Below are 14072 nucleotides of genomic sequence, written 5' to 3' on the forward strand. Positions count from 1 at the left end.
ACGTGCAGTACCTTGGTTCCCCACTCCTCTTTTGCTAGCTGTCTGCACACCCTTTTCTCCACCAGTGAAAGTTCAATCCAGTTCATTGTGCTTATCTACAGAGAGAGTGTACATACATACATCACTTAAAGTGCAGGTGCTGCAAGAACAGCAGCTTTTGCCCTTTTGCATGTAATGACTATTGTGTCGGCCAAAATGGTTAGTATAGCAGTGAACGAAGAACAGCTTATATTCAAAGTATATCTCTTGTTGTATATATATATATATATATATATGGTTAAAATGTGCTATTAGTCCATGTTGTTGACACCATTTTTTTGTAAAAGGGTGTCAACTTAGATTTTGAAAACGAAAACGAAAACGGGAGTCGCCACCAATCTTTTTTGATAATGTGTGATCGGACCACCTTGAAAAGTGGTTGTTTTTAATAAACGATTTGATTTTATTAAAACAACGATTTTGGTCCACGAAATTCAGAAAAAACAGGTTCGGGAGTCGGTTACGTACGAGGAAGGATTAGCACCCTCGTAACCCCCAATATTGGTACCTAGTTGATTAATTAATGTCTTAGTGTCGAAGATTGAAAACTTTGAAGAGATTTAAAATACGATCATTTACTGAAATATTGAAAATTTTCGAAAAAAGGGCATATTTCACGTTAATCGAAAAAGAGAATTATATTCAGTAAGTTAGGACACAATGTCTTGAATTCCCGATGCGCGAATGAATGCCCAAAATTTACTTATTTAAAAGATATTTAGCCATCTCGGATTAAAAAAGGGGATCATGCCCAGTAAGTTAGGACACAATATTTTCTTAATTCCCGAGATCGTTTAAAACTTGAGAAAAAAAGGATCATGCCCAATAAGTTAGGACACGATCTCCTCTAGGACACGATCTCCTCTTAATTCCCTAGATCGTTTAAAACTTGAGTTTGAAAGGATTCGTATATTTAGATTTATTGTGAAAATCGAAACCCAGTAAGTTAGGGTACGACCTTCTTGAATCTAAATACGAGATTTTGCTTATTCAAAAGTCGTAATTTATGCATTGAAATAAATTAATCTAACACAAAATAGTAGAAATGAATCACGGTATCAATATGTGTAACAAAATAAAAATGAATACGGTGATGTACACATAAATAATCTGAGCAATAACAACAACCAAAAAAAGATAAATAAAAGGACAAATTAATTATACAAAATAACAGGTATATAAGCAAATAAAAGTAACATTCTCTTAAAATAATAACAAAAACGTAAATAAAGAACATGAATAAAATGTAAAAGATATATGTATATACACATATACATAAATTATAAGATATAATAGAAAGCATATATAAGTGTATATATATATATATATGTAAATTTATGAAAATTTTTAAAGGAAAAAAATAGGTATATAGATAGAAATAGATATGTGTATAAATTTTAAAATAAACATAAAAAATACATACAAGTATGTATATATATATATATATGTATGTATATAAAATATGAAAATAAAATAATAAAATATATATATATATATAAAAGTAGGTGTATATGTATATATTTACAAAAGTTAAAATATGTACATATATATATTATAAAAAGTATGCGTGTATATATGTATATTTTTGAAGTCATAAAATATGTAAAAGAAACATATGTATGTATATATATATAATGAAATTTGGAATTAAAAGGTATACATAATAATGATAATAATAATAATAATAATAATAATAATAATAATAATAATAATAAGAGTACAAAAATGACAGAAGGACTAGTTTGAAATCCAGGCAGAAATTTAAGAGCAAATTCGAAATAAACACAAATATGCGAACTCCATTGAACACGCACATAACAGGAGATGGGTCAAAAAGGAAATTAATCCATGCCCTCCAAAACGTAGTGTTCCAATAAGGATCGAAGTGAAACATGCGAGAAACTATGCGGCCTAATTGGAAAAACGCAGGGGGACCACATTGCACAACGAAGAAAACACGGGGGACCTTACGCGCAAATATCCCCCCAAACGAAAACATGCGGATCCTTCCCCTGGGTCGGGTCACCGCACGGGTCAGATGGCACAAAACGGCGCCGTTTTAGGTATCTGGGGTAACATCAAAACGGTACCGTTTTGGTACCCTATAAAAGCCCCCAAAATTCCAAAAAAAAAATTCATTTTAACCCTTTATAAAAAAAAAAGAAGAATCCCTCAACAGAATTCTCTCCCCAGCCCCTCAGTCCAGCTTTGGTCCGGCCACAACTCCGGTCACCGGCCACCGCGTCGGCCATTGGCCTTCGACGACGGCGCCGCCGTGTGCAGTGGCCAAAAAAGGGTAAAATTTCCAGTCCGATCCTTTTTGAGCCCTTAAACCCAAATCTAACCCCAGAATCTCCAAAATATTGACAAAAAGCCCCAAATCTCAAGAAACCTTTCGGTTTTCGCCCACCTATCATCGGAGGTGGCTCCCTCGGCCGTCTTCGGCGGCGTAGACTCGAATACATGTCATTTTTTATCCCCATTTCCTTGTTTGTTTTATTTCCGTGTGCAAATAAAAATAATAATAACAGTAGATTAAAGCGAAAATAATAACTGTAAATATCAACCTTTTGAACTGATCTCTGTTCTCTTAATATTGGATTCTCCGTGTGTAAAAATTACATGGCTTTTTCGTGGCTTTTATAGCCACGATTACATTGCTATATCACTGTTCTTTTTCTTTTTGCTTTCGTTCTGCTATTATTTCTATTGTTGTTCCTGTGTTTGTCGCCCTTTTGGCTTTGTTTGCAGGTCTGTGGCAAAGTCAATTTGCCGTTTTGGTGCAAATGGAGGCTACCTTGGGCGACAAGTGCGCTACGGAGGCACATGGGCAGCAACGGTGCATTAGGGCACTAGGGTTTCTGCCTTACCGAAATCAATTAAGGTTTTGGGCCTGTCGGGCTTTGGGTCTTTGGGTTTCGATTTGGGCCATGTGGTTTGGGCTGGCATTGTAATGGACTTTATTTTTATTGGTTTTCGGTTTTTAGACCCAGGTCAAAATTGACCTGTTACACATGTATTTGTATAGAATCTAGATTTGATCTCTGTAAAAGTTAAAAATTCATCATCTTTTTTTTTTTTCAATTTAAAAATCCTAGCATAATCATTATAGTTATTGGAAATTTTTGTCAAAATTTATCAATTTAACAAGTTCATTTTCTATCTATCATATGTCATGTCATATGAAGACACCTAATCAAAATTTCAAGTTGACAAATTTTCACGAAAATATTTACAATTTTAATGTTTAGAATGAGATTTTTAAATGAAAAAGCTAGAGACTTAATTTTTAACTTTTTAAGCAAAGGGACTAAATCTTAATTTTCTTTTTCAAATTACAAAAGACTAATGACATATTTTAACCTATTTATATAAGGGTAAACTATACCAATAGTCACCTAACTATTACTATTTTTTTGGTCACTCAACTATTCAACTTTTTCTTTCCAATTATTTGATTTTTTTTCTTTTTTAGTCACGAGCCATTAAATTATTAATGAAAAAATAACTTGGCAGATTTTAAAATTGGCATAATAGTAACTTTAATTCTCAACATGTATACGTTGTGTCAATTTAATCTTGATTCCGAAAAATGAACCCTCAATATTTACACATTGTGTAATTTGATCTCTCTCTCTCTCTCTTTTTTTTGCAGTTTTACTTTTATTTGTGATATTGAGGGTTAATTTTAAAAGAATTAGAAAAGATGAAGATTATTAACTCAAATTTTCAAGTATTTCCATTTTTGTTATGTTTTTTTTTATCAAATTTAGTTGATAGTGTAACAACTTGATTTTCGGTAGTGCCGAAAAATGCGGTTTTAGAACCTCATATCCGTAAATCAGGTCTGTAAGTATTAGATTGAAATATTTAGAAAGTTGGTATAATAGAATTCTAAAGTTTAGTTCTTCAATTTGTCCTATTAATTGCTTAATTAAGGTACAAGGGTTAAATTGTAAAAGTTTTATCACTATAGATTTTAAATAGTTAAAGGTTCCAAATGGTAAATAAATTATTTTGTAGCATTCACTAGTGGAAATTGACGTCATCCAATAATTTTGGTTAATTAAGGTTAAGGTTAATTAATTTAATTAATTAATTAAGGTTAATTAAGGTTTAATCTAACTATATAAGTTAACATAAGATAAAAAATGTTATTTTTCATTCATCTTTTACCTATTGCCATGAGAAGAAGAAAGAAAACCCTTTTTGAAGCTCAAACTTTCAATCCCTAATTGGTGAGTTTAATTACGTCATTTTCTTGTAATTTTTATGTTTTAAGGTCATGAGAGCTTGATCTAGCTAGCCCATGTACCAATTTGCAAAACTGTTAAAGTTTTTTAAAGTTGTCATTTTTTATTTCTTGAAGAAATTGGTCTTAAATTGATAGATTTTTAAGCGTAGGTGTGAAAAAGGATTAGATTGTAAAGTTTAATTGTTAGTTTTGTTCATAAGGACTAAAGTGAATAAAATGTAAATTTGATGTGAAATTTCTATATTAATATATAGTATAGGGTCCCTAAAGGATGTATTTAAGACCCATTTTTAAAATTGAGGCTCAAAATTGAAAGATATAGTTATTTTATTTTAGGCACTAAATTGAATAAAATGTAAAACTTTAGGAGTATTGAAAAATAAAATTTCATAGGTTCATTCATGTCATGGGATAGTGTATAAATGTTTGGTATTGATAAACTGAATGGAATAATTGTATAGATCGAGAATTGGGTCAAACTAAAGATGATCGGGAAAAAGCAAAAATTGTAGATTAGTCCCTGAAGTTTCAACTTGTTTGTTGTTTTTTCCAGGTAAGTTCAAATTGGATGTTATGTTGAATTGTGTTTATTTCATTTGTATGTTTGGATTAAAGTGAAATTCGTGAAATTGACATATTTGTCTTTAATCAGATTGAATTGTAAATCATGAAAATATTGGCTATTACAAAATGGTACGAAATACCAATATGAATATTGAATATTTATAGGACTCGTATGAAATGTAACACCCCTAACCCATATCCGTCACTGAAACAGGGTTACGGAGCATTATCGAAGTTTACAGATCAATTATAATTATTTCATACCATTTACTATTCATATCTGAAATCAAACATATTCAATCATAATGTCCATTATATGGGCCCCTGAGACCCAATTTATGCATTAGAAACAAGTTGGGACTAAATCGGAAACTCAAGAAATTTTTCGCGAAATTTCAAAAAAAAATTTCTTGGGTGCAGGGGACACACGTCCATGTGGCTAGGCCATATGGCTTACACGGCCAAGTGACACGCCCGTGTCGTAGGCCGTGTGGGCATTCGATGTGAGGCACACGACTGTGTCCCAACCCATGCCCATACCCGTGTAACTCACTGACTTGGGTCACACAGTCAACCACACACCCGTGTGCTAGGTCGTGTGAACAATTTAATTTTCAAAAATTAGGTGTAGGGGACACACAGCCAAACCACATGCCTGTGCCCGTGCGCATGGCCATGTGTCACACACGGCTAAGACACACGCCCGTGTCTCTACCCGTGTGGACCAAAAATAGGCCATTTTCAGGCCACTTTTCTCATCCAATTTGCCTTTCACCTACAACATCATCCAAGCACATTCACAAGCCAATTTATAACCTTCGAATCAATGCCAATACGAAGTTTTATGCATGACATATTATCTCATATGTTCAAGTGTTTAAACTTGCCAAAGACACATTTATGCTCCTAGGCATGCTTTATCAATTATGCTAATTCAAAACCATTCATCAATAGGTTTGTATACTTCCCATCATATCACCATTTTATCATACATCAAACTTAATAAGGCTTATATAATTACCTCAAAAATATGTCTTACACTAGCCATTCCAATGGCTAGTTACAACCAAAATATTTCATCATTATGCCTTACTTAGCTTATACATGCCATTATACCAAAAGTTAGCTTGTTTTATATACCGAGAAGTCCAAGGGATAGTGTGATGTGTTTTCGACCAAGTTCCAACCTTCACAAGCTTCCGAGTACTATAAAACAAAGAAAAGAAAACAAAGTAAGCATTTAATGCTTAGTAAGTTCGTATAACTGGAATTAACTTACCATTTATTTTCATTAAAATAAACATATAATTGGCATCCAAGCAATTTGGCTTAAAGCCTAAAACACACATTTTCACTAATCATGTTAGTTAAGTAATTCACACAAACACCAAGAACATGAATGAGCTCATCATGTAATAACTTTCATATACATATGCTTTCCATGTCATTTTTCCGCATAACATATACATTTCCATGACAAATCATCTCAAATACAATTTAACCATGTCATAACTTTGCCCGTTGAATTTTTTTGAAATACCGATGAATACATATGTAGTACACTCGAAGTGTACAAAACTGTAATCCGTCAATTCATATTCAGGGGTACTCATTAGAGTACATAATCAGGAAACACTCTCTCGAGCCATGTAACAGGAAGCTCATGTGAGCCATGTAACAGGAAGCTTATCCGGGCTATAACAGGAAACTCATAAGAGTTTGAAATAGAAATCTCATGTGAGTTTAACAGGTAACTCTGAAGAGCTATTATCAGGAAGCTCTGGATAGCCATATATCAAGAAGCTCAAGCGGGCCATATCAGGAAGCTCATTAAGAGCCTTATATCGGGATGCTCATAAAGAGCTGTGATATGTCTGCAATATATGCAAGATCAATACTGATCATATAACAGGACGCTCACAAAGAGTTGCGGTATGTCCGAAACACATGCAAGATCAATACCGATCAAGATGCTCGCAGGAACAATATAACAGGAAGCTCGAGAGGGCTTATAACAGGACGCTCTTCCGAGCTATGGTGTGTCTACAACATATGTAGGACCACAACCAATACGAGAAATCTTGGATCCATCGAATTTCATTTATTCAAACAGGGCTCATTATTTATCGGGCATAATCGGACATGTGATCAATTTCATACATAAGCATTTATAAAATTCATATACAACATTCAATTCAAGCATATAAATATATGCAATTTAGTTACACGAACTTACCTCGACACTTGCTCGTATATAGAAATCTACTAATCCAACACTTTTTCTTTTCCTCGATCTGGCTCCTTATTTGATCTTTCTGGATCTATATAAATGAATTTAACATCAATTTAACACATTTCATATCCAATTCAATTCAATTTAAATCTTAGGAAAAAGTATCATTTTTGCTCCTATACTTTTGATTAATTCCAATTTCATCCCTAGGCTCGAAAAATGAAATTCATGCAATTTAAACATTATTCCAAGCCTAGCTAAATTTTTCATATAACAATAACAGTCCATGTATTTCACAAAATTATAAATTTTCCATGAATTTTACATCTTTTCAATTTAATCCCTAAATCACAATTTCATGAAAATTTCCTTTACAAAAGTTGTTTATCCATCAACAACCTTTCATTTTTTACCATAAATGTCAAAATTTCAACATACTCATCCATGGAAAAATTTTAATACTTTGATAACTTTGCAAATTAATCCCCAAATATAGGTTATTACGATCTCAAAAATATAAAAATTTCGAAAACAAGACATGATTACTTACCCAATTAAGCTTGCTTGAATTTCTCTCTCTTAGTTAGGGTTTCCATAGAAAATTTGGGAAGATGATGAAATAAGATGATATTTTTATCTTTACTTAATTACCATCTTTTATTTTTCCCTTTCCAAATTAGTCCTTTTCTTTTCTTAAATTTCCATGGATGAATCATCATAAATATCTACTAACTTCTCTTAATGGTCTATTTTCCTTATAAGGACCTCAAACTTTGAATTCCATAGCTATTTAATCCCTCTAGCTACTAGAATTCAACTTTTACACTTTATGCAATTTGGTCCTTACTAACAATTAAATATGAAATCGATAAAATTTTCTTATCGAAATTTTTATATGTATTTCCTATCATAATGCAAACCATGCAATAATATTAAAATAAATTTTCTTTCTGACTCAGATTTGTGGTCCCGAAACCATTATTCCGATTTCACTAAAAACGGGCTGTTACATGAAACATGTAAATTTATACAAGGTTTGTAACGATACAAATACAAAAATGGTACTCGTGAACTTAGTAAAATATGATGATTTAGCATAGAATTAGAGCTTTAAATTGTTCATATGCTGATTTTATTGAAAGAATTGAATAGAAAGTGAATGTTTGGGACCTAATAGTAAAAGAGTTTGAAGATAGAGTTATATGTGGAAATTCTGAATTTCAATAGTTGTGTAACAACTTATAATGTCTAGGTAAAGTATTAATTGAGAACATTAGATTAATTGAGGGGTTAATTGAGAAAGGACCGAATTGTATAAACTGTGAAATTTGGGGAAAAATGGAAACCAACATTTTGCACTAAAGCAGTTTTGGACAGCAGCAGTAGTCTAACTTTGAAAAATCACCAAAAATTGTGGGAATTTAATTAGAGGATGAATAAAATATGAAATTAAAGCTTGTTGAGTCTAGTTTCTCATAGAAGAAACGGTGTAAGTAATGAAATTGTAAATTTTGGGATATTTGAAGTTATGTTAGACCAAGTCAGAATGAGTTCGGAATCCCCTGTTCTGACTTTGGAAAATTGTTAAAAATTGTACAAAAATAATTATGAGTTATAGTTTATATGCTTAGAATCCCTAATGAGTATATTTTAAAAAGAAATAAATGGAAACATCATCCGAATTCTTTACAATGATATAATTAATTTTTAGTGAAGAGAGGTCAGAACTGTCAGACAGCGAAATAGGGGAAACTTTAAAGAATAAACTGTACTATTGGGCTAAACCAAAAATTCTGAAATTTCTTCAATAATTTTCATTTTCTAACTTACCACTAAATCGGCAAAATTTTTCTATCTATATTTTCATACGATTTTCCTACCATATCAATATTCATGCAAAAATATTAAAATAAATTTATTTTTAAATCAGATTTATGGCTACGAAACCACTGTTCCGATAACCTTGAATTTAGGCCATTACAGGTCGGACCTCGGGTAAGACATTTTTGGCCCGAGCTTGGCCCGAATTCACAAAAGGACAAAAAATTCTGTTGTTTTTTTTACTATTTTAATGCTATTTTCTTGTTGTTTTCTCCCTATTTTGCTACCATTTCACTATTATGTTGCTACTATTTTATTGTTATTGTTTGGATATTGTATAACACTTGTTTTATTGTTGATTTTGTTATTATTTTAGAGGCATTTTCTTGTTAAGTTGCATCTATTTTAGTGTTTTTTAAGTATAAATATTTTTTAAAATTTATTTTCAATTTGTTGAGAAATATTTTTTTAATGTTTTTAGTATTTTTTATGTATTATATACATATTTAAAACTTATATTAAAAAATTAATATGGATAGGTCGGGCCGGGCTCGGGTTTTAGTATTTTTATCGAGGTCAAACTTGGGCAAAATTTTAAGCCCATTTTTTTGCCTGATCCTATCAAACGGGCCTAAGATTTTGGTTGGGCCCAGCCCATGAACACCTCTACTTACAAACTCAAACTTAATTTTTGAGGTCTAAAATGAAAGGCAAATATGTTGATATGTTGATTTCTAACCACTCTTTTTTTCTTTCTCGATTTCTTAAACCAATTTTTTCTCTCTCGTATTGCTAAACAATTTCTTAGCTCTTTTTCTTTTTTTTGTTCTCCTCTTCTACTAAACATAAATCTTTTTCTTTTCTTTTCTTTTCTTCAACAGAAACAGATTGTTAGCCGGGGGAGAGGGGTTTATAAAGCGGGTGGTGTGCCTGATAGTGTCACGAGACCGGATTTTTAAACTGGTGCAGCCTAACATGTTAACGAGACCAAAAATTATTTAACTTTTATATTATTTTTATTAAAAAAAAAAGACATGCATTATCTTAGAAATCTCTTTCATTTTTTTTTTGAGGGTTGGGTTATTCTTTATAAAGATTTAGAAGTTTCCCTAAACATCTTTTTACTTTTGTTCATGAGTTTCCCTAAAAGATATTTTATCAATGCCTTACCTTTGAAATGCAAACTGATTTAATATTTTATAAAAAATTAAACTTTTATTTATTTATATTTTTTATTAAGATTTAAAGTTTGAAAGTCAACAAGAAGAACAAGTCCAAGAGAAACAGAATCAAATTAATTATTAGAAGAGTGAGCTTTTGAGTACTTATTAAGTAAATTAATAGAATTTGGAGGTTGTTATTTATCCATAAATAAATAAAATAGTCTAATTTTAGTTTCGAATTTTGTATATAAAGAAAAAATATTTTATATTTATAAATTTAATTCAACTCACTTTTCGAATTCAATCGAGATACAGTCAAATGATCGAATATTTGGTTTTTTTTATATTAATATCATTATAGGTTCTTATAATATCTACTCTTTTTTATACAATGCTTAAAATTATCTATAACCTCTTTCCAATCATTAAATAAGAAGATAATACGCTTTAATGTACTTCGAACCTACAACCTCCTACACTAACAACAGTGTCGATGGCAATAAAACTAAAACTCAATCGAATTTTTTATTTTTTTTAAATATTAAATAAAAGAGTTTTGCAAATTAATGGGCAAACCTCAGCTTCCAACAATTTTTCATACTTTTCAAACTGACACTTATTTAATTATGTTATATTAGCTCAGTTTCCACGTGCTTTTCTAGCTGTCACGCCGACGTTATTTTATTCATGAATGCTAAAACCAATTTTATATTATTCTATTAAAAATTTTAGGGTAAATTACACTATTAATAATTTTTTTAGTCACCTAATTATGAAAGTTACAAAATGGTCATTTAACTATTTAATTTTGTTTTTTTTTTGTCATCAGCTAGCTAACGGTGGCAGCTTTTAAAATTGGTATAATAGTAACTTTAACCCTCAACATTTATGTATTGTGCCAATTTAATCTTGATTCTAGAAAATTTAACTCTCAACACATTGTGTAATTTAGACTTTTTGTAATTTTATTTTGCTTTATGACCCTTTCACCTAAAAAGTTAAAAAAAGAAATTTATCATCTAATTTTGATTGAAAATATACAAAAATAAAATCTAATATAATAATTTTCATTTTTTCTCATTCTTTTAAAATTAACCGAAAGAAAAAAAGAAGAACAAAATTATGGTGTAAATGTTGAGGATCAACTTTTCTAGATTCAAGGTTAAATTAACATGATTTATAAATGTTGATAGTTAAAATTACTATTATGCCAGTTTAAAAAGTTGTCACTATTAATCCACCGGTGGTGACCGGAAATTGTTATAAAAGTTGTTATTATACTTTTTCTTTTTTTCTCTTGACTTCTTAACCTCTTCCACGGTGAGTGATTTTTTTAGTAAACAAGTTTTGTTAGGTGCTACTGACCTATTTCTTGCAAAAGCAGTGGCGATGAGAATAGTCCGCTCCTCGTAAAAGGGTAGTGATACCAATCGTTGCAGGTTTTAGTGTTTTTCTTAGTTGTTTCTTTTAGTTCTATTTTTGAGAAGTTTCAAAAGAAGTTGAGTCAATCTTATATCTGTCGATTTAGTTTTAGGGACTGATTTTATGCATCACCAATATTGAAGAGTATTTTGGTTACCTTTGGTATTGTCATTGTTAACCCAACTTTATAGTTGGCGTAATTTGACGATAACAAGACTATGATGCTATTATTAGTGGTTGATCCCGTTGATGCATCTTTGATAGTTTTTTGATATTACCAATTTAATGGTCATTGTTGTGTATATCTCTCTTCCATTAGATTTTTCTAACGAACACGGTATGCAACTCTAAGAATGATGAGAATGGGTGGTTTTAAATGTTATTTTTTTTTATTTGGTTTCTTTGATTCAATATTTTTCCTATTTGTCCTTAACTATTGTTATGAATTCCGTTGTCACTCTAATTTGTTACCCCTACTAACTTTTACGTAGCCATTGGAATCACTATTTCTTTAAAAAAAAGGTTAAACTATTAGTGAGTTTACGTTTTAGTCACTCTAAAATGATCGCTGAACTATTTGAAAGTTTTTATTTAAGTCATTGAACTATTAAAATCATCCTTGTATAACCTTTTAAGTTCGCACCTCCTGCACCAACCAAAAACTCTTTCTCCTCTTCTCTTCTACAACTCAATTTTTATATTATAAAACGGCTTTGAACATCACAATTTATGAAGCAAAATCTAATAACTTTCTTCTCCAATTTTCAATATTGATTGTCAAATCAACTTAGATCTAAAAAATGTTCTTTTACTCGTTAATGAGTATTAACCTACCGTTCTGATCATCAAATCATCGCTTGAATTGTTTTTGGGTATTAACCCATAGCCTAGTGACTTGAACAAAAAATTTCGAATGTTTTAATAATTAGTTTGTAACTTTTTAAAATTGAGTGACCAAAACATAAACGATTGTGTTCCACTAACCGAGTATTTATTAAAAATATATGTTGCCCACTTGACATTAAACAAAAACAAATTTGCTAATTAAAAAAGAAAAAGAAAATTAAAAACATGAGTCAATAAGGATTAAGATCAAGTCCCTATACGTTGTTTCTGTCCCCTTGCCCTACTCTTTTAGTCAAAACGATAGAACCCCAAAACGCGTCGAAAATTGAAAAACCCCTCTGTTTTTATTTGCTTCAATGGCGGCAACCACACTCCAGCTCTCTTTCTCTCTAACTTTCACCGCCTTCCAAGCAACATCTTCATATGCTTTCCATAGCTAAATGTACGTATATATAACCAACACACCCTCACTCTCTTCAATCACCAAAAATCAATTTTAAAAATCAAAGAAAAAAATCTCTTTTCTTTTGTTGTAATTTCTTGAATTTTCCGATATGGGTTTTGAAGATTCAGATAGGGTATCGAAACCAGTAATGATAAGGGAAGTTTGGTCAGATAATTTGGAATCCGAGTTCGAGTTGATCAGCCAAGTGATCGACGAATACCCATTTATTTCAATGGATACTGAGTTCCCGGGTATAATTTTCCGGCCAAAAGTGGACCCCGTAAGGCCGTACAACGGTCAGTTCCGACCGGCCGATCATTACAAGGTACTCAAATCTAACGTCGATGCTTTGAATTTGATCCAAGTGGGTCTAACCCTTACCGATTCTTCGGGTAATCTGCCCGGATCCGAAAACGGAACCCGGTTCATCTGGGAATTCAATTTCCGTGATTTTGACGTGGAGCGAGATCCTCACGCGCCGGATTCCATCGAGCTTTTGAGGAGGCAAGGGATTGATTTTGACAAGAATAAGGAAAAGGGGATCGACTCGGTTCGGTTCGCTGAGTTGATGATGTCGTCTGGACTCGTGTGTAACGACTCAGTGAGTTGGGTGACGTTTCATAGCGCCTATGATTTTGGGTATTTGGTTAAGATCCTGACCCGACGAGATTTGCCCGAGAAATTAGACGAGTTTTTGACGATTCTTAAAGTGTTCTTCGGTGACCGAGTTTATGATTTGAAACACATGATGAAGTTCTGTAATAGCTTGTACGGTGGGTTGGACGTAGTTGCTCGGACTTTAGATGTGAACCGGGCGGTTGGGAAATGTCATCAAGCCGGGTCCGATTCTTTGCTGACGTGGCACGCGTTTCAAAAAATGAGAGACTTGTATTTTGTTAACGATGGACCGGAAAAGCATGCCGGAGTATTATATGGATTAGAGGTTTATTAATTAAATATTTTTGTTAATTACAATGTAAAATTATTCGAAGTATAATTAATTCTATTCAATTTATTGATTTAATTGCAGTCCATTTATGAATTTCTTTTTTAACAGATGTTTAGAAATTGGTAATTTTATTTTAATTTACCACATTTAATTATAATATTTTACAACAAATTAAAATTAACTTAAATAAGTACATTTCTTTCGGAAAGCTTAGGTTTGCCCTTAAAAGCCAAACATTTAAAAATTATTCAAAATATCATAAATTATGGGAAATTTTAATTTATGGACAGTCCCTCTCAATTAAAATAAAACACTTCATCTTTAATTTAAAATTT

General features: G+C 31.6%; 1 protein-coding gene across 1 annotated transcript; it reads left to right on the forward strand.

Moving 5' to 3' along the window:
- The first annotated feature begins 12686 nt into the window (after positions 1-12686).
- Positions 12687-13812, forward strand: LOC105790035 (probable CCR4-associated factor 1 homolog 11). The gene has a single exon (XM_012617421.2). The coding sequence runs from the start codon at positions 12898-12900 to the stop codon at positions 13738-13740; it is 843 nt and encodes a 280-aa protein (XP_012472875.1). The 5' UTR covers positions 12687-12897; the 3' UTR covers positions 13741-13812.
- The last annotated feature ends 260 nt before the right edge of the window (positions 13813-14072 follow it).

Source organism: Gossypium raimondii, chromosome 8 (genome assembly GCF_025698545.1).
Source record: "Gossypium raimondii isolate GPD5lz chromosome 8, ASM2569854v1, whole genome shotgun sequence".
Lineage (NCBI taxonomy): Eukaryota > Viridiplantae > Streptophyta > Magnoliopsida > Malvales > Malvaceae > Gossypium > Gossypium raimondii.

Bases quoted from the DNA above. Each gene is read 5' to 3' on its own strand.
- LOC105790035 (XM_012617421.2), top strand. From the start codon at position 12,898: ATGGGTTTTGAAGATTCAGATAGGGTATCGAAACCAGTAATGATAAGG.